This window comes from Egretta garzetta, unplaced genomic scaffold (genome assembly GCF_000687185.1).
Source record: "Egretta garzetta isolate BGI_Z169 unplaced genomic scaffold, ASM68718v1 scaffold7, whole genome shotgun sequence".
Classification (NCBI taxonomy): domain Eukaryota; kingdom Metazoa; phylum Chordata; class Aves; order Pelecaniformes; family Ardeidae; genus Egretta; species Egretta garzetta.
This window is the reverse complement of record NW_009260350.1, coordinates 3021089-3041963: the sequence shown is the minus strand read 5'-3', so window position 1 is coordinate 3041963 and position 20875 is coordinate 3021089. Positions and strand designations below refer to the sequence as shown.

The 20875-nt window shown below is 54.3% G+C and overlaps 1 protein-coding gene across 1 annotated transcript in view; it reads left to right on the top strand.

The window, feature by feature from the left end:
* The window catches only part of KSR2 (kinase suppressor of ras 2), a 98540-nt gene that overhangs the window by 40383 nt on the left and 37282 nt on the right, over positions 1 to 20875 (top strand). Inside the window, exons 8-15 of the mRNA XM_035898370.1 lie at positions 657 to 724; positions 899 to 997; positions 2485 to 2603; positions 5166 to 5334; positions 8230 to 8271; positions 8819 to 8885; positions 11076 to 11132; positions 11645 to 12004. Of these exons, the coding sequence (XP_035754263.1) occupies positions 657 to 724; positions 899 to 997; positions 2485 to 2603; positions 5166 to 5334; positions 8230 to 8271; positions 8819 to 8885; positions 11076 to 11132; positions 11645 to 12004 (981 nt within the window). The remainder of the gene's footprint in view (positions 1 to 656; positions 725 to 898; positions 998 to 2484; positions 2604 to 5165; positions 5335 to 8229; positions 8272 to 8818; positions 8886 to 11075; positions 11133 to 11644; positions 12005 to 20875) is intronic.

The following is a 20875-nucleotide window of genomic DNA, read 5'->3' as shown; positions in this document are numbered from 1 at the left end:
CCAGCCACTTCCTTCCCCTCTGCTGCCCCTGATTTTAATTAAGCATAAAGCAGCATTAGCGCTGGGTGGTGGGCAGGGGGAAATGGCTTTCCCCCGAGCGAGGGTCTTTGCTCCTTTTATTTCAGCCAAGGCTGGCAAAAAAATGACAATTTTGGGCATCCTGGAGCTGGCTGGTGGGTGCCTGGTCCCCCACAGCTGGCAGAAAAGGGGGGAGCCGGGCAGCCCCCCCTCCCCCTGGCAGAGCTGGTTTGGGGGTTCCTGCACCCCTCCATCGGGGCAGAGGCATCCGCTGTGGCTCTCGTTTGCCAAGGGCATGCGGCCCCTGGAGCCTGCCAGCCAACAGCCCTGATGCTCTGACAACGTGCATCCCACTTATCCCTGTGTCCGCAGCCCGGGGGGGTGGCTTGGGAATGGTGGGTCTTCCCGAGGATATGCTGCAGGACCACAGGGATCGGGCAGGGTTTGCCGCCTCGGGCAGCGAGCACCCAGGGGCTGTGCACAACCAAAATATTACATCGAGCTCATCGTTCCGGGTGGAGGAAGGGTCCCCAGTCTGCAGTGATGCTCCCTGCTCCGAGCCGCATCCCTTTGGCTGTGCTGTGCTGTTCCACATCCCCTTCACCCTCCCTTCTCACGCCTTTTTCTCCGTTCCTCAGGCTCAAGTGCCACAACAAATGCACCAAAGAGGCCCCTCCGTGTCACCTGCTGATCATCCACCGCGGAGGTAAGGGCCTTTCTTCCCCCTTCTGCCTCCGTGGATGTTGCCGCCAGGTAAAACTTTCAAAAGCCCCCCAGGCGATTCGGGAGCCCAACCCTCGCTGACGGCCGGTGGGACGGAGGCTCCCGAACCGCTTGGGCGCTCTGTGAAAATTTTACCCACCGTTTTTTCCGCTTGTAGGGAGACGAGCCGTTCGGGGCGAGGCAGATTTGCATTGCAAACCACTTCCACCCACCCTTCCCCTGCCTCCTTTTCTTTTCAGATTCCCCACCGCACGGGGTAAGTGCAACAGGTTTTAGCCTTTTGCTACCGTTGAGAGCTTAGGGTGGACGCGTGGGACCCGAAATCTCCCGCGGCGCTGTCGGTGCATGGGGGTCCCCGCAACGGGGATGCGGCCGTGCCCCTGCAGATGCTCGTGGTGCTTTTGGAGCTGCCTTATCCCGCTCTCCTCCGGGAGAGCCCATCCTAAAAATCCACAGAGGAGGGAGAACTTTGCAGCAGGACGACGGGCGTCGCTTCCCACCTCTTTTCTTCCAGATTTTGGCCGAGCGCTCCCCGATGGCCAGAGGACTGCGACTGCCTAAGGGAAATGCTTCCAATTACCATTGCCTTGAATTTTGAGCTCTTCAGGCTGTTATTGTCTATCAAATACCACTAAAAATGCAGTCATCGGTTTAATGGCGAGGAAATGCATTGCGCTGGTGGCACCTTGCAAGGCGAGCAGGGCTGCTGTGACTTGGAGGAGGGCGATTTTGCAGCCTCCGCTCTGGTCCCCATGCCCTTGCTTGTAGTAAATATGGGCGGAAGGGGCTGAAGAACCCCCCCCATCATGCTCCAAGCTGCTGCAAACCCTGACCAAGAGGCAGGGAAAGCAGCATCCAGCGCTGCCGGGGGCAGAAATTGGGGGTTATGGCTGCGGTCTGCGACGTTGCAAGAGCTGGAGCTGCCCGCTGTGTGTTTTAGCACGGGAGCATGGAGCAGTGTGGCTTTGGGGCAGCCCCAGCATCAGTGAAATAGCTCCCCCCCCCAAAAAAAAAAACCTCTTAAATGCCTTGTCCTGCAGCCAGCCTGTTCCCCAGTCCCCTGGGCTGTAGGCTGGCTTTCACCCCCCAAAAATCTCCCCACCAAGAGCAGGATGCTCTGAGCCAGCTCCTTCCCCCCGCCCTGAAAAGTTGTGGTGAGGAAGAGGATGGTGCCTCCTCCTGATGCTGGCCGATCCCCTGGCTCGTGGGGTGGCTGCGGTGGCTGCTGAGCCTCCCTGAATTGCAGCCCCTCAGCGGGGGGAGAAGGGTGCAGTTCGCATCCTGCTGCGGGGGGCTCTAAGCCCCCTACATTCCTGGGGGGTTTGGCTGTAGCCTGGGTGCTGGGGGAACGTGAAGGCTGGCTGCCGTCCCGGGGCAGGAGCCGGCTGGCCGATCCCCTGGCTCGTGGGGTGGCTGCGGTGGCTGCTGAGCCTCCCTGAATTGCAGCCCCTCAGCGGGGGGAGAAGGGTGCAGTTCGCATCCTGCTGCGGGGGGCTCTAAGCCCCCTACATTCCTGGGGGGTTTGGCTGTAGCCTGGGTGCTGGGGGAACGTGAAGGCTGGCTGCCGTCCCGGGGCAGGAGCCGAGCGGCTGGAGGTGCCACGGGGCATCGCTTTGGAGAGCGATTCACGAGCGGTTTGCAAGTGCAGGGTGACCCCGAGTGCTCCTTCAAAGCTTTGATGTCTCTCAATCTCTCTCCCCCTCCTCTCCACCCCCTTTTCCCCTCTCTCCCTTCTTAATCCAGCAAGGTTAGTCCGGACAGAGTCAGTGCCCTGCGATATCAACAACCCCTTGCGGAAACCCCCTAGGTATTCGGACCTGCACGTCAGCCAGACGCTCCCCAAAACCAACAAACTCAACAAGGTGAGCTGCGCCCCCCCAGCCCTGAACATGCTTTTTGGCCCCACCCCGAAATATCCGTGGCTTTTGCTGGTTCCTTGTGTGCAGCTCCTCTTTTTGCAGACGAGGGTGCCAAAGCCAGTGGCAGTTTCAAATGCCACCTGAGTTGGGTCGCTTGAGCCACCTCGTTGGCCTCGGCTCCCCCAGCGGGGATGCTCCTTGCACGAGGCCGGAGCAGCTTTCCCAGGGCATGGCCTTCCCTGGAGCACTGATCCCGTTTGCTGGGTGGGAGCACAGCTTGGCAAGTCACTTCTAGAAGGAATTTAAGAGCAAAATAGGCTGTCCCCCCACCTTGCGCGTGGGACAGGAGGGAACGAGTGAGTTGTCCCCAGGATGGGGCATCTCCCAGCCCCGCAGCCAGCTGCCAGGACCAAGCCTTGAAGGTAGCTCCGTGCATCTCCATGCGCACCCACTGCTATGGGACTGACAGGGTAGGAGCTGCCTAGAAACCTGCTCGGGGGCTTAAATTAAAGAAAAAAAAAAATAATCTCACAGACTGGTGCTAATCAAAGGAGTGGAGCAAGTGTGAGCCTGGTGTTGAGGCAGGATGAGCCGCACCGTGAGCGGAGCTGCGAACCTCTCGCCTCTTGGGTTTCCCCGCTGTGGGTTGCATCTGCCAAGGTTCGTTCTTCTAAAAATAAAATGGTATCAGGGCTTTCTAAAAAGCCTGTGCCCCACCAGTCCTGCTCCATTGTGGCCTCTCAGTCTCCAGATCTAAGCTGAATTTGGGGTGGATAGAGGTCTGTGCTGCCACCTGAGACTTCCCTGAAGAACAGATTTATCATTACAAATAAAAGCAGCCTAGAATTTGATTGCGTCCCTGGCAAAGCTGGTCAGACCTGACAGTGTGCCTGGCTTGCCCACATTAATAGCAATAAAACTGGCATGGAGTTATTTCTGAGGAAATTTAGAGCCTGTTGCCTTTCAGTGGAAAACTTCTTTCGGGCGGCCGGGGTAGCGTAGGGTGAGGTATTTGCAGGCTGGAAGCGCTCGAAGTGAGGGAAATCCTCAGGGTGATGGGGAGCGGGTCGTCAAAACCCTGGCTTCCCAAAGCCTGGCAGGACCCCGCAGCTCCTCCCGCACCTCAGCATCTTCTGGCTCTCAGTAAAAGCTGGGTAGCAGATGATGCTCCCTTGGATGCAGTTTTTCAACCTAAATCTCTTAGGAAATCCTGAGTGTAACATGGTTATGGGGTGGGACAAATGGCTTTTTGAGGCTGGAGAACTACTGCAGGTATTAAAAAAAAGAGATGCGTTTTTCTCTTTAGTGTTGGTCCTTCCAGTGATTTATTTCATTTTATTAGAGGGCACCGGGGAAGTGACTCAGCTCACTGATAAAGGCTTTGGGCGCGAAGGGCATCAGCCCTGTTTCTCCTGCCTCTGCCGTGCTGTCCTTCCACCTTTCTTAGCTTTTCTCTATCCAGAGCGTGATGATGCACTCTCTCTCTCTCTCTCTCATATAGCATTATATATATATGGCTTTCACCTGAGCCATCCCATTCTGGTTAACATTTCCTCTATATATGTAGTTTATGCAATAGTGGCCCCTTCTTACTTTGGTGTTTCTAAAAGCGTTTCTTCAGCGATGCCCCATTTGCTGTGAATACCCATGAAATCTTATTGTTAACGGCCTTTGGTGCTGGTTTAAAAACCAATTTTACCTGGCCAAGCTTGTCATGCCTGTCAGGATGGTCTATGTAAAATGTACATGGGTTTCCTGGAAAGCCCACCTGACTTAAAAAATGAGTTAATTTGGACAAAATTACCTTCTGGGGGAGGCTCGTGCAGATCTTCTAACCTCGGAGGGATCTTGCTGTGCGTGCAGCTGCCTGGGGATGGGAGCACTCAATGTTGCCGAAGGTCAGACCTTGCTAAGTGTCTCTGAGCTGGGCAGCAAGGTCACGAGCAAGGTGGGAAATTCTTGCCTTAATTTTCCTTATCCAGGCAGGTTCTGCTCCCACGTGGCTCTTCCTCACCCGTTGCAGTGTGCCCTGGAGAGCTACACCCAAAACTGCCATCATTGCCTTGATTAGGAAGGGTCAACGAAGGGCAAGGGATGTCTTGGGATGCGTTGGCTGATCCTTTCAAATCTGCCTCAGCTCAGCCCCCCTGCTCCAAGCAAGGTGCTGGATTTTGGCTCAGAGGATATCAGCAGAAGCTGCCAAATCCTCGATGGCTCTGAGGACCTGAGCCCCAGGCATGTGGCCCCCAACTCTGGTCTTGGTGTGGCCATGGCTCTGCAGAGCCGGCAGGATTTGGAGAACCCTCAACACCCTACATGGGTGTGTGGCATGGAGAATGGGAAAGGAGCCCCATTTCTGGTACAAACTGTGAATACAGATGGCTTTGAAAAAGGCGAGGCTGGGGCTCTGGTTTTCTAGGGCTTCTGGAATCGGAGGACTGGGATGACCTGTGCAGCTCTCATTTGTCACCCGGAGTCCTCTGTGCTGGAGTACCTTGGGGTGGCACTGGTTGGCACTGATCTCACCAGCTCCTCTCTTCTTCTCTCCTTCCCTGTGTTCTGCAGGACCACATCCCGGTACCCTACCAGCCAGATTCCAGCAGCAACCCTTCCTCCACCACCTCCTCCACGCCCTCCTCACCGGCCCCACCGCTGCCACCCAGTGCAACGCCCCCATCCCCCCTGCACCCCTCCCCGCAGTGCCCGCGCCAGCAGAAGCAGTTCAACTTGCCAGGTACAATGCTGGGTTGCCCATGGGCTGCCCAGTGAGAGGGGCTCATGCCCTGGGGTGTTCTCAGGGTAGGGATCTGCTCCATCTGCTTGCCTGCCTGGATTTACCCTGGGATGGGGAAAAGTTGGAAGCAGAAATGAGCAGCAAAGATGAGTTTAGGATAATTCAGGTTGGGAGTGAGCTTGGGAGCCTCTAGTCCAACCTCCTGCTCAAAGCAGGCTCAGAGCTCAAGGCTTGATCCAGTTTGGTCCTGAAAACCTCCAAGGATTGAGCCAGCACAGCTTTTGTGGGCAACCTGCTGCACTTGAGGCTATGACTTGCATGACTCCTCCATGGTGTGTGCCCGCTGCATTGCCTCAACGGGAGTCTACAAGGGCAACTTGGGTTGACTTTGCTGGGTCTTTGGGGTGATGGGCCTCCAACAAGCTTGTTGGCAGCAAGCGTGGGGTGATAGTAGGGAGTAGTTGATGTGGGGGATGTCTGACGTAACTTGTCCTACCGAGTCTTGTCTGGGTACCTGGGACCCATCTGCTCCTGGAGCTCAGTCTCTTCAGGGCAGGTGGAAGAGGTCATGGTGGCTGCAGGACACAGGATTTACATTAAATGGCCAAAAAAGCCTCTCCTGGCCTAAGGACTTACCAATGCTTACCCCAGCATGGCTGCCTTCAGGATGTCTTTGGAGCAGCGCTGCTGTTCCAGCGAAGGTCCCTTCCTGGAGGGGGATGGCTCAGCACCACTCCTGGCAGCATGGAGGGGTTCACCCGCCTGCCTCTCCAGCTCTTCCCAAAAAGGGCCTGGTGAGGGAGAGGAGGGTGAGCCATGGCCCTGACGCATCTCTGAGATCCTGAAACACTCCTGGCTGGCCCGGAGATGGTGACCCCTGTTTGGTCCGTGGCCTCAAGCCTCTTTGAAGGGGCAGCAACCAGGAGGTTGGGGTCCCTCCTGCATGCCAAAACCCCCAGGGTTAATGAACTGGTCCAGGTAGGAAGGAGGGTTGGGATTGCTTCTCCAGAAGAACCAGATAACACCTTCATGGACCCTGCTGACCCGTGGTCATTCCTCCCTTCCATCTTGACAAGCCTTTAGCTAGGGAGGAGGAAGAGGAAGGAGGCGAGGAGGGATTTGACTGGCAGGATCCAACACCACAATAACAAACATTGTCAAAAGCCCCACCAACCAAACAACATGGGTCTCATGCCCGGAGGGGCTGCAGGAGTGCCTGGGGCTTGGGCGGGATGCTGGAGGGCGTGAGGAAGATATTGGAGGACCTGCAAGGAATCACTGAGCACCCCAAGGCGCGGCGTGACCCGTCCATCAAGGAGGGGCTCAGCGCCTGCTCCCCAGCTCAGGATTTTGCCAGCCGCAGCCCTCAAGCCTCCAAGTCTGCAGCATGGCTGCGAATCTGAGAGCATGGCATGGGTTTCCGCGCCAGTATAACCGAGTTTGTGGTGGTCCAGATAGAGCTAAAGCATCCTGACATCTCAGCAGCGTGATAGCCAGGCTCGCAGTGATTAACCTCCCCAAACCGCTCCCTGGGCAAGCCCTGGACCCTGCTTGGGTCTAGAGGGAAGGGACAAGAGTATCCAGCATTTGATGACCCTATCATAAAGAATTTCTGGAGCACAGACCTCCCTGCAGCTCTTCTGAGATGTTATTTCATGTTGTTTAAAGCAGAAACCACAGAAGTAACCCCCATAGTGGGCAGCAGCATCTCCTTATGGGGACCTGGACATGCAGCTGAGCCGGCGCAGGGAGCCGCCGGCAGGAGCCCCAGCAGGGATGGAGCTGGGCAGGATCAGACCCTGGCAACTCGCGGGGGTGGTTGCTCCCTGCTTTTATGCTCGTGATGAGCAGAGGCCTGTGGTGAACAGGAGCTGATCTGACACAAAGCAGGACTTAGCGTGCTTTCATCTGCCCACGTGGGAAGTTCTCTGTGGTTCATCTCATCAAGATGGTCATCTCATGGATTAGGATTTGAGCTTGGAAATTGCAACACGGTGACCTTTCTCTGGCAGAATTAACTTCGTCTCCTTTGATCTCGGCTCAGGGGTGCTCAGGTCCTGCTGCAGAGCTGAGGTTGGTCTTTGGGGTCTCAAAGCTGGAGAGGAGAAGCTTTGGGGTCTTGAAGCTTAAGGAGAACGTGCCTTCTGAGCTGATGCCAACCTCAGGTGGCCTCAGCAGCTCTGTCTTGCTTCATACCCATGACCTGCCTACCCACGTGAGTCGAATCAGCCCTTGGGTTTTGCCTGCTGGTGATGGGGGAGCCAATGGAGTGTACCACCACCCAGAGCCCTTCTGCAGCCCTGGCTTTGGGCAGCGGCTCCTGGGACTACCAATGGCCACCAGCTCCTTTTGGTGTGCCAGGAGGGAGGCAGCCAGCCCAGGAAGGACGCGTCTCTGAAGCCCGGCAAAAATGTGTGGTTAGATGGGCTGGATTGGGCAAAAATGGGCAGCAGCTGCAAATCCATCGCTCGGTGTCTCTGCAATGCCAAGCAGTTCCCAAAGGCCGGCCAGGAGCTGAGCACTCAAACCCTGAGGGCTTTTGATGGCAACCAGGCATCCAAATCCCACCAGTGACTTTGCAGGTGACACCAGCACTCTCCAAATGTTAATTACTGGTACAGAGTGGTAGCTGATGGTAGCAGAAATGAAGTTATAATCCAGCCAGATTGTCGGAGGGTTAATGTCTTAATTTTCTTGGCTTGGGCACCCTCCGTGCCATTGTGGGTGGAGAAGGAGGAGAGAGAGGGGAGAAGGGAGGTGGAAGAGGTTGGGTCATCCAGAGGGGAACCTTGACCTGGGGCTGATGTTTTATGGTGCGGGACTGGGCGCGGGTTGGAGCATCTCCAGCGCCCGGCTCTGCTGGTTGATGTTTAACCCCCCTTTTCTCTTTTCCAGCTTCCCATTACTACAAGTACAAGCAGCAGTTCATTTTCCCAGGTAAGGCTCTTCCAAAGTCTCTCCTGTAACGCAGGGTGCCAAGATGTCCCCTGGCAGGGTGGGTGCATGGCCAGCAATCTTAACGCCTGGATTTGTGCAGGGGGGGTGCGCTGGGGTGGGATTTCTCCCCCAGACCCATAGAGGACACTGGAATGGGCAAAACACTGGAAGGGGTTGCCCAGAGAGGTGGTGGAGGCCCCATACCTGGAACCATTCAAGATCAGGTTGGACGGGGCTGTGAGCAACCTGATCTGGTTAAAGGTGTCCCTGCTCACTGCAGGGGGTTGGACTGGGTGACCCCTAAAGGTCCCTTCCCACCCAAAGCATTCTCTGATTCTATGATATTATTGCAGGACCGTGCACTACTAAGATGCTGCAGGGCTGGGTGGCCCTAAGTTATACCCATCTATAGCTAAGGGTGCTACTACATCGCACCTGGGGCCGAAGGGAGGTTTTCAGTGGGATTTAGTTCCCCTGGGTGCCCCCGGCGCTGAAAGGGGCTCCTCGTGCCTCCCAGCCCGCTCTCACTCAGCTCTTTCCTCCGCAGATGTGGTCCCTGAGACGCCGACCCGAGCCCCGCAGGTGGTCCTCCACCCCGTCAACTCCAACCCCATGTGAGTGCCGCCTCTTCCTCCTCCCGGCTGCCTTCACCTTCCCCTCCCCAGGCAGCGCATCCTTTGCACCCCGCCTCCTCCAGGCACCCATGGGTGCTCCCCTGGCTTTGCAGGACTGGTTTGGGGCTCAGGGATGCCTTTTGGGCAGGTTGGGGTGGATGGTGGTGGTGAGCCCCCAGCGCTCCTGCTGCCCTAACCCAGCTCACGGCTCTGGCTTACATCTTGGAGAGGAGAAAGGTTGAAAGGAGAGGGCAGGGGATTGATTTATAACCCTTGGGGGAAAAAAAATTACTTTCAGTCTGAGGCAAAACCCACAAGATGCCAAAGCCCAAGCGATTAATCTTTTGCTAAATTCCAAGCAGAAAACCAGGGCCTTTGAGGTAGTTTTAGCACAGGCAGTTGTTGCAGCCCCACCTGTAATATTTTTAAGTCCAATAAAATTGGCACTGAAATTAGTGTTGAAGTGCAGTCTCTAACTGGTGTTAGGACGAGCTCTCCCCGCCAGGTTGGGTCTGAGCTGCTCTGCTGAATCCGAATCACCGAGCTCCTGGTGCCTGGGCTGCCCCGGCAGTATCCCACAGCCATGTTGCAGGTCAGGGTTGCTTGCCAATCCTTTTCATAAATGCCATTTTGGAAGGACTTTTACAAGCTAGGAGTTTAACAGATAAGGTCTCGCTCCAGGCTATGATGGGGTTTGTGTCTGGCTCGCCCACGCTCTCCAAACTGCATTGGCAACTGCCGGGGGGTCCGGTGGGTCTCGCTTCTGGGGCAGGTGATGGGAGGGAAGGGGACAGAGCCGCTGTCTCCACTGGTGGCTGGCAGCTGGAAAATTAATGGCAAAGTGGTAAAGTCAAAGCCTTTTAGTTTTTATTTTTTCCCTTCCCTGCCTAAAGCAAGGTATTGGGCATAGGGCTGGCAGGCTTTTGTGGGGAAAATAGCTTTCAATATGCAAAATCTGTGATTCTCCTCTTGCTCGCCCCAACTGAAAATAACCCGTGGGAGCCACTGAGGTTACCCTGGGCTCGGCTGGGTTAAACAGGAGACCGTGCTTCAGATACTCGGGAGACAGGTATTCGTGCCTGGGTTCAAGATGAGGTGGGAGGAGACAGCCGCTCCTGCAAAGCGCCCGTGCATCGCGATGGGCGGCAGAAGCCGCCTGCATCCACCTGGGTTTTCCATGCTGCTTAAAACATCAGGGGCGGCTCCTTTTGTATATGCTCCTGTGTCCCCCCCCTTTGGTGGCAATGGGATGGGATAAGAAGCATGGGAGCACCGCACCCGAGCGGCTTGGGGAGGGTTATGCCTCTCCTGTGATCCTTGCTGACTCTGGGAGGGGATGCTGTTATTCATATTATTGATAATAATAATTTATAATATTTATATTATCCTCAAAACCACCATAGCTGCTCCAGCTGATCTTCCCCATGGAATTTCCATAATTCCCTGCTCTCAGGTGCAGCGAGACCCTGGTCATGGACCTGGTGGTGCTGCATAAGCAGAGAAGAAAAAGAGGAACTCCTGGCCCAGGGGGCTGGGAAACAAGACCAATTGGGGTGCTCTTACTTCAGGGAGGGTCCTTGAAACCCCCACTTCTCAAAAAACATTGAAATCCCCAATGTCTTCACTTCTGGCTGCTAATCAGCTGTGCTTGTTACTTTGGCTGGTGTTCGCTGGGACGGTAATTCTGATCTTAGGAACCATGTAGAAAGCTGTGAGCACGTGCCCCAGCATGGCCTTGATGTGGTCAAAAGCTGCACGGGTGTATATCTGTCCCCTACCCCAGCTTAGCTGGGGGTGACGCCTCCCGGGGCACCCAGTGACGGTGCATCCTCTGCACCCCGTGCTTTGGGTGACGGGGTGGAAGCCTGGTCGTGTGCTCCCCCATCACCAAATCCACCCTGGAACTTCATGTGTCTGATATTAATTAATGCAATAATTACTATTGCTTATCCCTGCTATCATCAACCCTCCCCTGGGAGCACCCAGGGCCATCCTCGGGGGTGGAGGCAGCCAGGGTGGGGGTGTGGGGGGGTTGCTTTCCCAAATTTGCAATGAGCCTGGTGCTTCGCCACCCCAATCCCCTCAGTCCTGGTGCAGAGGGATGCTGCGGGATGCAGCACTTGGCGCTTGCATGTGCTCCCCACCTAACCGTGTTTTTACCTGGTGGTAATTCAGTAATTCTTTTAACAGCTTGGAAGGAAACCCATTGCTTCAAATTGAAGTGGAGCCCACCTCGGAGGTGAGACGGCTGGGCTCGCTCCTCTGCTTAACCGGCCTTTATTTTATATACATCTTGGGGCACGTTTCGCAGGAACCAGAGAAGTTTAGCATCTGCACGGTGAAATTGCTGATCACTGAATCAATTCCTGTCCCTTCCCCATGAAGAGGAACCCTGATGGGCTTCGTGTCTGCCCTCAAGTTTATAATTCCATGAGCTTTTCTGGGATGCAATAAAAACGTGGTGGAAGGGAAGGGGTGAAGGGCGAGGATGAGGATGCGGCTTTTAATTGGGCAGTGGAAATCCTGTAGAAAGCCTAATCAGAGCGTCAAGGGAAAAGCCAGACCTGTTCTGGGAGGCTGGGGGCTGCAGACTGGGTGCTGGGTTGGGACCAGCCGATATTAGGAGAGCACAGCTCGGCAGGGGTAGGATGAAACGCTGCTTGGACAAATGAATTAAATGCCCCAGTGTGTCGCTGTCTTCTATTTAACCCTGGGGTAAATAAATGCCTCCCTGCAAAATCTGGGTTTCTGCCCACTTTCTCCACTGAGGAGGCGCAGGAGTCAGAGGACGACTTTGAAGAGATGAACCTCTCGCTCCTCTCCGCCCGCAATTTCCCTCGCAAGGCCAGCCAGACCAGCATCTTCCTCCAGGAGTGGGACATCCCCTTCGAGCAGCTAGAGATTGGTGAGCTTATTGGAAAGGGCCGCTTCGGGCAGGTCTTTCACGGGCGCTGGCACGGGGAGGTGGCCATCCGCCTCATTGACATCGAGCGGGACAACGAGGACCAGCTGAAGGCCTTCAAGAGGGAGGTGATGGCGTACCGGCAGACCCGGCATGAGAACGTGGTGCTCTTCATGGGAGCTTGCATGAGCCCTCCCCACCTCGCCATCATCACCAGGTAAGCTCTGACGCTGTGTGCTCAGCCGGAATAATTTTTTCTTTCCAAAACACATTCCTGCAGTTGAACATTACCAGGAGGCAAGGTTGGCCATGCCTCCCTGCCCTAGCAAAGGGATCCCCTCCATCTCAGAGGGATCCCCTCCATCTGCTGTGATTCATGCTGTGAAGCAAATAGCAAACCCATTTAAGCGAGTCCAGGCTGATTCAGCTCCTTGTAGAAGTGGAGCTTAAGACAGGAATGAGTTGTTTGAACCAGGAGGGATGTAACCTGGTGGGATTGGCAGCTCCTGTTCTGGGTTTGGTTTGGTTTTTGGTGGTTTATTTTGTTTGGTTTGGTTGTTGTTTTTTTTTTTGCATGGTGCCCCGGTGAGGTACCTGGATGGGTGATGAGGTTTGGACCCTGCTCGAGTGCCGCTACGGTGCAGAAAAGCCTCTAATTGCATAAAGCAGAGGGCCACTTGCGGAGACCAGGGTTCATGAATAACTTGGTGCTGTGGAAACAGCTCCAGTGTCTGAAGGCTCAGGCGGGTGCAAGTGCTAGGTCCGGCGGTCTGTGAGACGGCCAGAAGGGCAGCAGAGGTGGGAAAAGTGGGTGCTTGCAAAGAGACCTAGCGCTTGATGAGACCAGAGTTTGTCCATGGGGGTCTCCTCATTCCTGAGGTTGTGGAAAACCTTGCAAGATAAGTCACGGTCTCCTGGAACGTTTCCTTCCTTTCCCAAAGCTGTCGTCTCTATTGCACACAAAATTGGGTATGGGACTGATGAGTGAGTTTGGGATGGGGCCGGGGGAGGGAGCCTGGGGGCTTGAAGAGCTGCTGGCTGGGCGGCTGGCGATGCCTGGGGACAATGCGGGTGTGGGAATGAGACTGCTGGAGGGGGCTTCTCGCAGCTGCTTGGGAAGCAAGCTGGGATTTGGGGTCTCCCAAGCCATCTCAAACACCTCCAGAGCTGCTTCGGTGTCAGGGAATTGCCACGTACCCACCGTCACCCGTGCGCCTGGTGGGAAACGCGGCAGCAAGCATCCCTGCTGAAGCAGCACCAAGTATCCCAGCGTACTCCCCGCGTGGGTGGGCAATCACAAAATCCCTGCTGGCCTCCAGGTGGGGGGGCTGCAGCTGCTCCCAGAGCCGCTGTTGTCACACGAAATACATTTATTTCTGGGTATTGGGTTATTTCCCTCACCTCCAGACCATGTGTTCAGCCACGGGGCTTGATGCAGTGCCGCTTTGCATCCCACTATGGGTTACCTTCTCTTGGAGAAGCTTCCCCAAGGTGAGGTTGAATTTCCATCCTCCTCCTGGCAGCATTTCAAAAAGCCTGTACTGAAATGGCAACGCTTCTGGCAGCCACTAGCAATGAAATATTGCATCGCCCCTTCCTAATGTCCCCTTGGAAGTGGCACATCCCGGCCCCCCAGTCCCAGCTGGGGTGGCTCTGCGGGTGCTGGGATGGGGGCTTTGCTCTGCTCCCCTCCTTGCTCCAGAGCAAAGGATTTCAACCCAAATTTGTGGCTCCTCATGCCATCGCCAGCTCCCTGCTCTGGTGGGTTCACAGACTGCATTTGGCTCGGAAGCTGCATCCTCCAGAAAGGGCATGATCCCAAACGGGGGCTGGCTTGCCCCAGTTGGGGACTGGTAAAAAGTATGCTTTATATTTTGGACCAAAAAACAGTCACCTGGGAAAATTGTGCAGCGTTTCAGCTCTCTGTCTCTTAGCTGGCTTCAGGCCAAAAGCTTTTTGAAAAGTGTGCAAACACACATATTGATCGATGCGTCAGAGACCCCATCCATGCGTTAGATCGGGGAGCGCTGCTGCCTCTATCCAGAGGAAAACGCAGCTTCTCCGTCCCGCTCCACCCCACGATCCCTTTGCAGCCCCTCTTTGCTCAGCTTTTCAATCCTATTCAGTATCAAAACCTGGGCAATATATTCTTTTTATTTTTTTAAGCTACAAAGTATTTTCTATTCTAATGCCTCTTTATATAAAACCATAAAGGTGCCATTTTTGACAGTTTGACAAAATAAATATGTGCGCTGCTGTGGCTTGATGCATTAATATGAGGGCTGCAAAGCACGCTGCTCGCCTCGCTTTCCTTCCCAGCTGTGTTCAGTCCCTTTTTTTTTTTTTAAGGTCAAAGCACAGCTTTATTGGATTGCCCTAAATATAACCTGTGCTCGCAGTGTCGCCAAGAAGTGCCTGCTCTTTGCCTCCAATGGGCAACCCGCTTTTAGCTGTATTCTTCGAAGGCTGAATCCACATCACGAGAGTTTTTCAATTGTAACTGGAAACCTGGTTTTCTCCTGTTGGGATTTCTGGGGTGTGATCAGCTTGTGTCCAGTGCTGGGGGTGGGCTGGCCATGAGGATGCAGGAAAACTGAGGGGGATCTGGAAGGGGGCTCAGTTTTGGCGGAATTTTTGGGAAGCCCAGGACTGCATGAGTGCACATCCCTTAGCCCTGAGGTAATTTCCAGACGTAATTTATTCCCCTTTGAGGCTCTGGTTTGCTGGTGCTTCCCCCAGAGGCACCTCCAGGGCTCTTGGGGCAAAGCACCCCTTGCATTTCCCAGGGCAACGGTGCAGGGATGCTCCCTGGCCCTTGTGCCTGCAGTCCTTATCTGGTCTATCCTTGGTTGAACGTTTTTGGGGGCTGCCTGAGACATCTCTGAGCATCTCCTGTGGGGAAAAGTCTTCTTGCCATGCGGAGGTCTCCATCCCGTGCACGTTTCCTTATCTAGCTCTGCTTTTTGGTCTTTCCAAAGGGATACGACAGCCCTGGGGACTCTTCTGCCACAGCACGGATGGGAGCTGCTGCTCGGGTGTTGCAGGGAATGAGTCTGGGAAGAGGACAGTGTGGCTGAACTGGACTGGGAATGGTCAAGGAATCGGGGGAACGGTCCAGGATGTGGCACTGGGGGAGGAGAGGAGGCTGGTGATCCTGCGCAGGGGAGAGCGTTGCTCTTCAAACAGGATTTTTCTAAAGGGACTTGAGTATTCCGTGTGGGTTTGCGGGAATAACTTTAAACCAGGCTTTGCTTGGAGGGGGGAAAATCAGCCCCAGCTGTCTGGTGGGGCTGATTGCAGACACAAATCCAGGCTTCCCAAATTTCCTCACCTGCTCCTCCGCCCGTGCATCCCTGGGGCCAAATGGGCTGTGTGCGGAAGAGGCCCCTTTTCTTCTGGGTGTCCCGAGGTGGTCGCTCGAGGATGATTTTTTCCACCAAGAAAAGAGCAATTTCTTGTAGCTGTTAAAGAAATCTCTGGTTTTCTGCCGGCACGCTGGAAGCAGCTGCCCGTCCCTGGAAGGGACTTTACCACTCCGTGCCGCCCGGTGCTGCCGGAGGGGGGTTATTTATAGACAGATTTATTTTTACTTTTTCATGTCCCTACGTTTTCCTTCCTGCTTGCTTGTGATATTCAAGGATTGTCTCATTAGCAGAAAGTAATGTCCCTCTTCAAACACCACAGCCCATGGGCAAAAGCTGGGAGGGGAAACTGAGGCAGTGGCTTGCCGACAGCACGATGCTTTGGCTCTGATTTTCGCTGCATTAACCATTGGTGTGGCCAGGTGATTGGGACCAGGGCTGCTTAATATCTTCATCAGTGATATAGATGGTGGGATCCAGTGCACCCTCAGCACATTTGCAGATGACACCAGGCTGAGCGGTACGGTTTATGTGCCTGAGGGATGGGATGGCATCCAGAGGGACCTGGGCAAGCTGGAGAAGTGGGCCCATGGGAACCTCATGAGGTTCAACAAGGCCAAGTGCAAGGTCCTGCACCTGGGTTGGGGTAACCCCCAGTATCAATACAAGCTGGAGGATGAAGGGATGGAGACCAGCTTTGTGGAGAGGGACTTGGGGGTACTGCTGGACGAAAAGCTAGCTATGAGTCAGCAATGTGCGCTGGCAGCCCAGAAGGCCAAACCTGCCCTGTGCTTCATCAAGAGCAGCGTGGCCAGCGTCAAGGGAGGGGATTCTGCCCCTCTACTCTGCTCCAGTCAGACCCCCCTGGAGCCCTGCATCCAGCTTGGGGGTCCCCAGTGCAGGACAGACAGGGACTTGCTGGAGTGGGGCCAGAGGAGGCCACAAAAATGATTAGGGGGATGGAGCCCCTCTGCTATGGGGACAGGCTGGGAGAGTTGGGGTTGTTCAGCCTGGAGAAGAGAGGGCTCCAGGGAGACCTGACTGTGGCCGTTCGGTGCTTAAAGAGGGCTGATAAGAAAGGTGGGGACAGACTTGTATCGCTAGGACAAGGTTTTAAACTAAAAGAGGGTAGATTTAGACTAGATATAAGAATTTTATTTTTTTTATGCTGAGGGTAGTGAAACACTGGCACAGGTTTCCCAGAGAGGTGGGAGATCCCCCATCCGTGGAAATGTTCAAGGTCCGGTTGGATGGGGCTCTGAGCAACCTGGTGGAGTTAAAGATGTCCCTGCTCCCGGCAGGGGTATTGGACTGGGTGGCCTCTAAAGGTCCCTTCCCACCCAAACCATTCTGTCAGTCTATGATTCTTGAGTTGTCTCTTAATGCGACCGTCTGGGTTGGAAAGGGAAGGAAGCAATCCCGCGTCTTTTGGCAATGGGAGGTGGTGACTCCAAAGAGCGCTTCCATCAGCGCCGCTAATAGATTTTCTCTTGGGTAATGAGCGGTGGGGACAGTTAACATTCATCTTAATTAGTCTTGAGCAAGAGTGAATGTGAACCTTGGCGCTTTGAGCGCTGCATAATGGATAGCACGAAACGGCATCAAAGTCCTTGGCCCGGTGGAAATGAAAGGACTGAAAAAATGTCACTTGTGCAGGCAAATGACAAGTTGGTTTTGCTGGTGTTGAATGAGACAAAGCCAGGCCTGGGTAAGCTCATGTCAGCTCCTCAGGGCTCCTGGTCCCGGCCCCGTCGGTGGCAGCGTGGGGAGGGGAGGTAAAGCCTCAGCCACCCAGGAGGTCCTTCAAAGGACAAAGTCTACCAGTTTTCTAATGATATTAAAATGGCTCGAGCCACCCACGAAGGTAATGGATTGCAGAAACTACCAGGTTTTAGGATTCTGGGTGTTCCTTCTGGGGAGAAAAAAAAAAGGGGGGGGGGGTGTGTTAATGCTTATTGATCCTTCCCAAAGCTCTTGGGTCTCATCAAGTCTCTAATAAAGTGGGGGGGATCAGCACGCTGGGTGTAGCTTTGTGGGGGACACCAATGGCTCTTGTTGGTTGGGAATGTTGTTTGCAAGAAGGGAGCCGGGTTAGCAGGTCTGAAAGGCAGGAGAGAGGAGGTTGGAGCCGGAGCTTGCCTGTGCTTTGAGCTCCCGCTGACTTGCGTGGGGGATTTGGTGCGGCTTTTCTAAGAAGATTACTTGTTTTTCACTTAAAACTCAAATGCAGTGCTAGCAGGCCGTGCAAAGACCTAGGGATTTGCACCCTGAGATGCTTCTGGCGGGGTTTTGGCCCCTCTTTTGTTGCTGAGCGATGCCAGAGTGACTCCAGATTTACAGGGTGCGACCGGGAGCCAACTTAACGGCTGCTGGCGATCCCACCCGGGGCTGCGCGGCTGTGATTTATGTCCCTGCCCTGTATGCACCAGGAAGATGAAGAAGAACATTGAATAACATTAGGAATTAAGCTTGACCATGGCAGGACTATATAAAGAGAATTAATTTGTCGAAGGTGCCTTTCAGCAGAGGAACTTGGAGTATTTCTGCCAGAGAGGGAGTATTTCCCAAACCCTTTCCTGGAGCCGGTGGTTAGTGGGGGGGAGCCGAGTGCCGAGGGTGAATGCAAACCCAGGCCCTCTCTCATGTGAGATACCAAAGCTGAAATGATTGCTCTTTTTCCTCCATGGTAAAGCAAACTTTATATAACTTTAATAACAGGGAGCAGATTACCTGCCACGAATTAATAGGGAGGGTGGGAGAGCGAGGGATGGGAAGAATATCTGAGATGCTACGGCTGTATCCTACAAGATCACTTTCCTGCACCGCATGGGCTAAATGTTGGGGTTTGTTTTGATTTTATCATTTATTTCTCTGCCGGCTTTTGGCAATGTCTAACGCTTTGCTCTGCTGCTGGGAGGGACAAGCCCGGCTCCTCACAGGGGATCCTCTCCCATCCCTGGACCCCGTTCCCTGTGGGCATGGGGGAGCTCTGAACAAAGCTTGGCTTTAAACTTGGGGCAGCTCTGGACAAAGCTTGGCTCTTCCAAGCCTCTCCCCATGCCAAACCTCCTGACATTTAGGGTGTCCTGGCTCAGCTGTGAAGGATCTGGGGCTTGTGAATCTTAGCGCTTGGGAAGCTGGGGGCAGAGTGGATATTTAACGGGACTGGGATGTAAATGGGGAAGGGTGTAAGCCATCGCATGTAAGACAAAACAGATTGGGGTTGCTCGGGTTCCCCCCATGGGTGTTCCATGGGGCCGGGCCGGGCTGCACAAGCTGGTGCGTGCTGCTTGCAGCCAGCCCCTTGGTCTCTCCAGGGAGCAATGTTGGCTGGTCGGGCTTTAATGAACAACAAATTGGCTGTTCCTCCTCACTGCAGCCCAACGATCTCAGAATGCATCCATCAGCCTTCTTTCCTGCCCTGGAGAGTTAAGTAGGAGCGCTAAATCCCACTTGACAAGAGGGAAACTGAGGCACAGAGCATCCACATTGTTTTCCTCCATGTCGGGCTGGAGCCACGCGTCCTGGAGCTGGGCATTTCCGAGATGCCTTTCAGGTCTGGCCCTTCTCTCCCTGCTTGTGGGTGGATTTTGGGAGCAGAAGCCATGAGGTTCTGTCTCCTCTAACCCTCCCTATGTTCAAGCACCCGCTTTGGGAGCCAAACCAGCACCTCCTGCTCTGCCTCTTGGTTCTTTTCCCTCCTTTTACTTTCTGCTGCTGCATTTCCCCATTCCCAGCAGTTAAAGTAATGGAGCTCGTAGATCATATAATAAATAGGTATTGACTTCACGCCACAGGCTGGATCAGAATTGATTGACCCGTGGGAATACACTCCTCCGCAATCAATAAGAGGCCATCAGGCTGAATAAATCTTGATAACGACTGACACCAGGAAAGTCGATATGTGTATTAATATATACGTTAAGCGAGTACATAACTTCCGCCTGGAGACAGCCTTGCTTTCGGCAGCTTGCGGAGCGGGATGGGCTGGGGAGGAGACCGAAATATCCCGAGCAAAGAGGGTGGCAGGGATAGGGGGAAAGGCAGCGGCTTGATCCTCTGCTGGGGTGTTTGATGTCTAAAGAAGATCTGGCTGCTTCAGCGCTGGCTGAGCTGCTCTTGCCCATCGCAGCATCAAATCCATACCGGCGGCTGTTTGTTAGCACTGCCTTAACGCGCTCCGCGGGCAGGGGATGCAGGGGGGGAAAGTTCTCCTTTGTGTTTTGGAAGTGTTTCAGAAATGTTGTAATATTTCTAGTTTGGCCATGACTTCTTGGGGAAAGTACTTAACGCAGCGGGGCTCGGCACTGGAGCACTTTACTGGAGAGGAAAGGATTTAAGCAGGTGTTTAAGGGACAGCCTGTGATTAAGTGCCCTGCTGAGACATGGTCCCACCAAGTCTTTCTGCTGGTGCCTGCTCTTCCCTTTGCTGTTGAGTGGCATCTCAGGAAGATTCCTTATTTTTTTCAAGCATCCTCAATGCCAGGGATCCTCTTTGGGGCCGGGGAGGGCTGTTTGCTGGGGCAGGTCGTGGGGGGATCCGTGTGCTGGGCTCGGGGAAATAGATCACTCCTGTGGCAGCTTTATTAATTTTTTATTATTATTAATAATAATAATAGTTATTACTCTTCCGAAGTGGAGTTGGGTTCTAGTGAAGCAGCTGCCTTGACCAAAAGCCTTGCTGATTCCCTCTCTGCAAAAGTTGTTTTTTTTTAATATTCCTTTTCCTTCCTGACGTTCCAAACAGTAGGGTGATCACGATGCAGGGAATGCATTCGGCTCCTTCAAAGGCAAGGAGAGGTCAAAGCACCTTCGCACATCCCTGTACACCCAGCCAGCCCTCTCGGAGCAGATTACGAGCACCCCCTGTCCAAAGGCAGCAAGTGGCACCCAAAGCATCAAGTATTTTGGGATGCCTTGTTTGCAACCAGGGCTTTAGATAAGCCCTGGGGCCTGTGGCTGCTTTGCATTCACCTGTGTCTTAGCTCTTTCCCCTGCAGCTGTAGAATAGCTTGTCTCCTCTGATACTGTCTCCTTCAAATAAAAATGCATGGGCTTTGCTTTTTCTAAATAACTTGGGTTTTTTCCGAAGCTGCGATGGAGTTGGAGCTACTTTTCAGGGAGGCTGATTCCTCCCCCCTTTCCTCCTCCTCCCCTTGCAGTTTGCCTGTGCTGGCTGTCGTTATCTCACGTGCCAGCTGCTGGGAGGGAAATTTTGCTTCCAAAGTAATATCCATCAAAGGATGGCGCTTCCATCAGGTGGAGATAGTGAGTGCGGGGCCGGGGGAGCACGGGCTCTTCAGGGCTTTGCTATTTCCCCATGCTAATTTTGCTCTGCGGAGGCTCCTCTGTGCAAAGCGGGAGCCAGTTCGTTGCGAGCTCCGGGCTGGGGACATCGGCTTTGCTGTGGCTGAAAACGTTGCTTGCAGCAAGTAATGAATTCCCTGCCTCCCTGCAGGGGTTGCTTTGGGACACTTGTGTAAGGGTTCAATTCGGAGGTGGAGTTTGGGAAAAGTACTGGGATGCCCCCAGAGAGGCCAGCAGTGTGCCCGGGTGGCCAAGAGGGCCAAGGGCATCCTGGCTTGTATCAGGACTGGTGTGGCCAGCAGGAGCAGGGCAGTGACCGTGCCCCTGTGCTGGGCACTGATGGGGCTGCCCCTCAAATGCTGGGGTCAGGGTTGGGTCCCTCCCTCCCAGAAGGACCTGGAGGGGCTGGAGCATGTCCC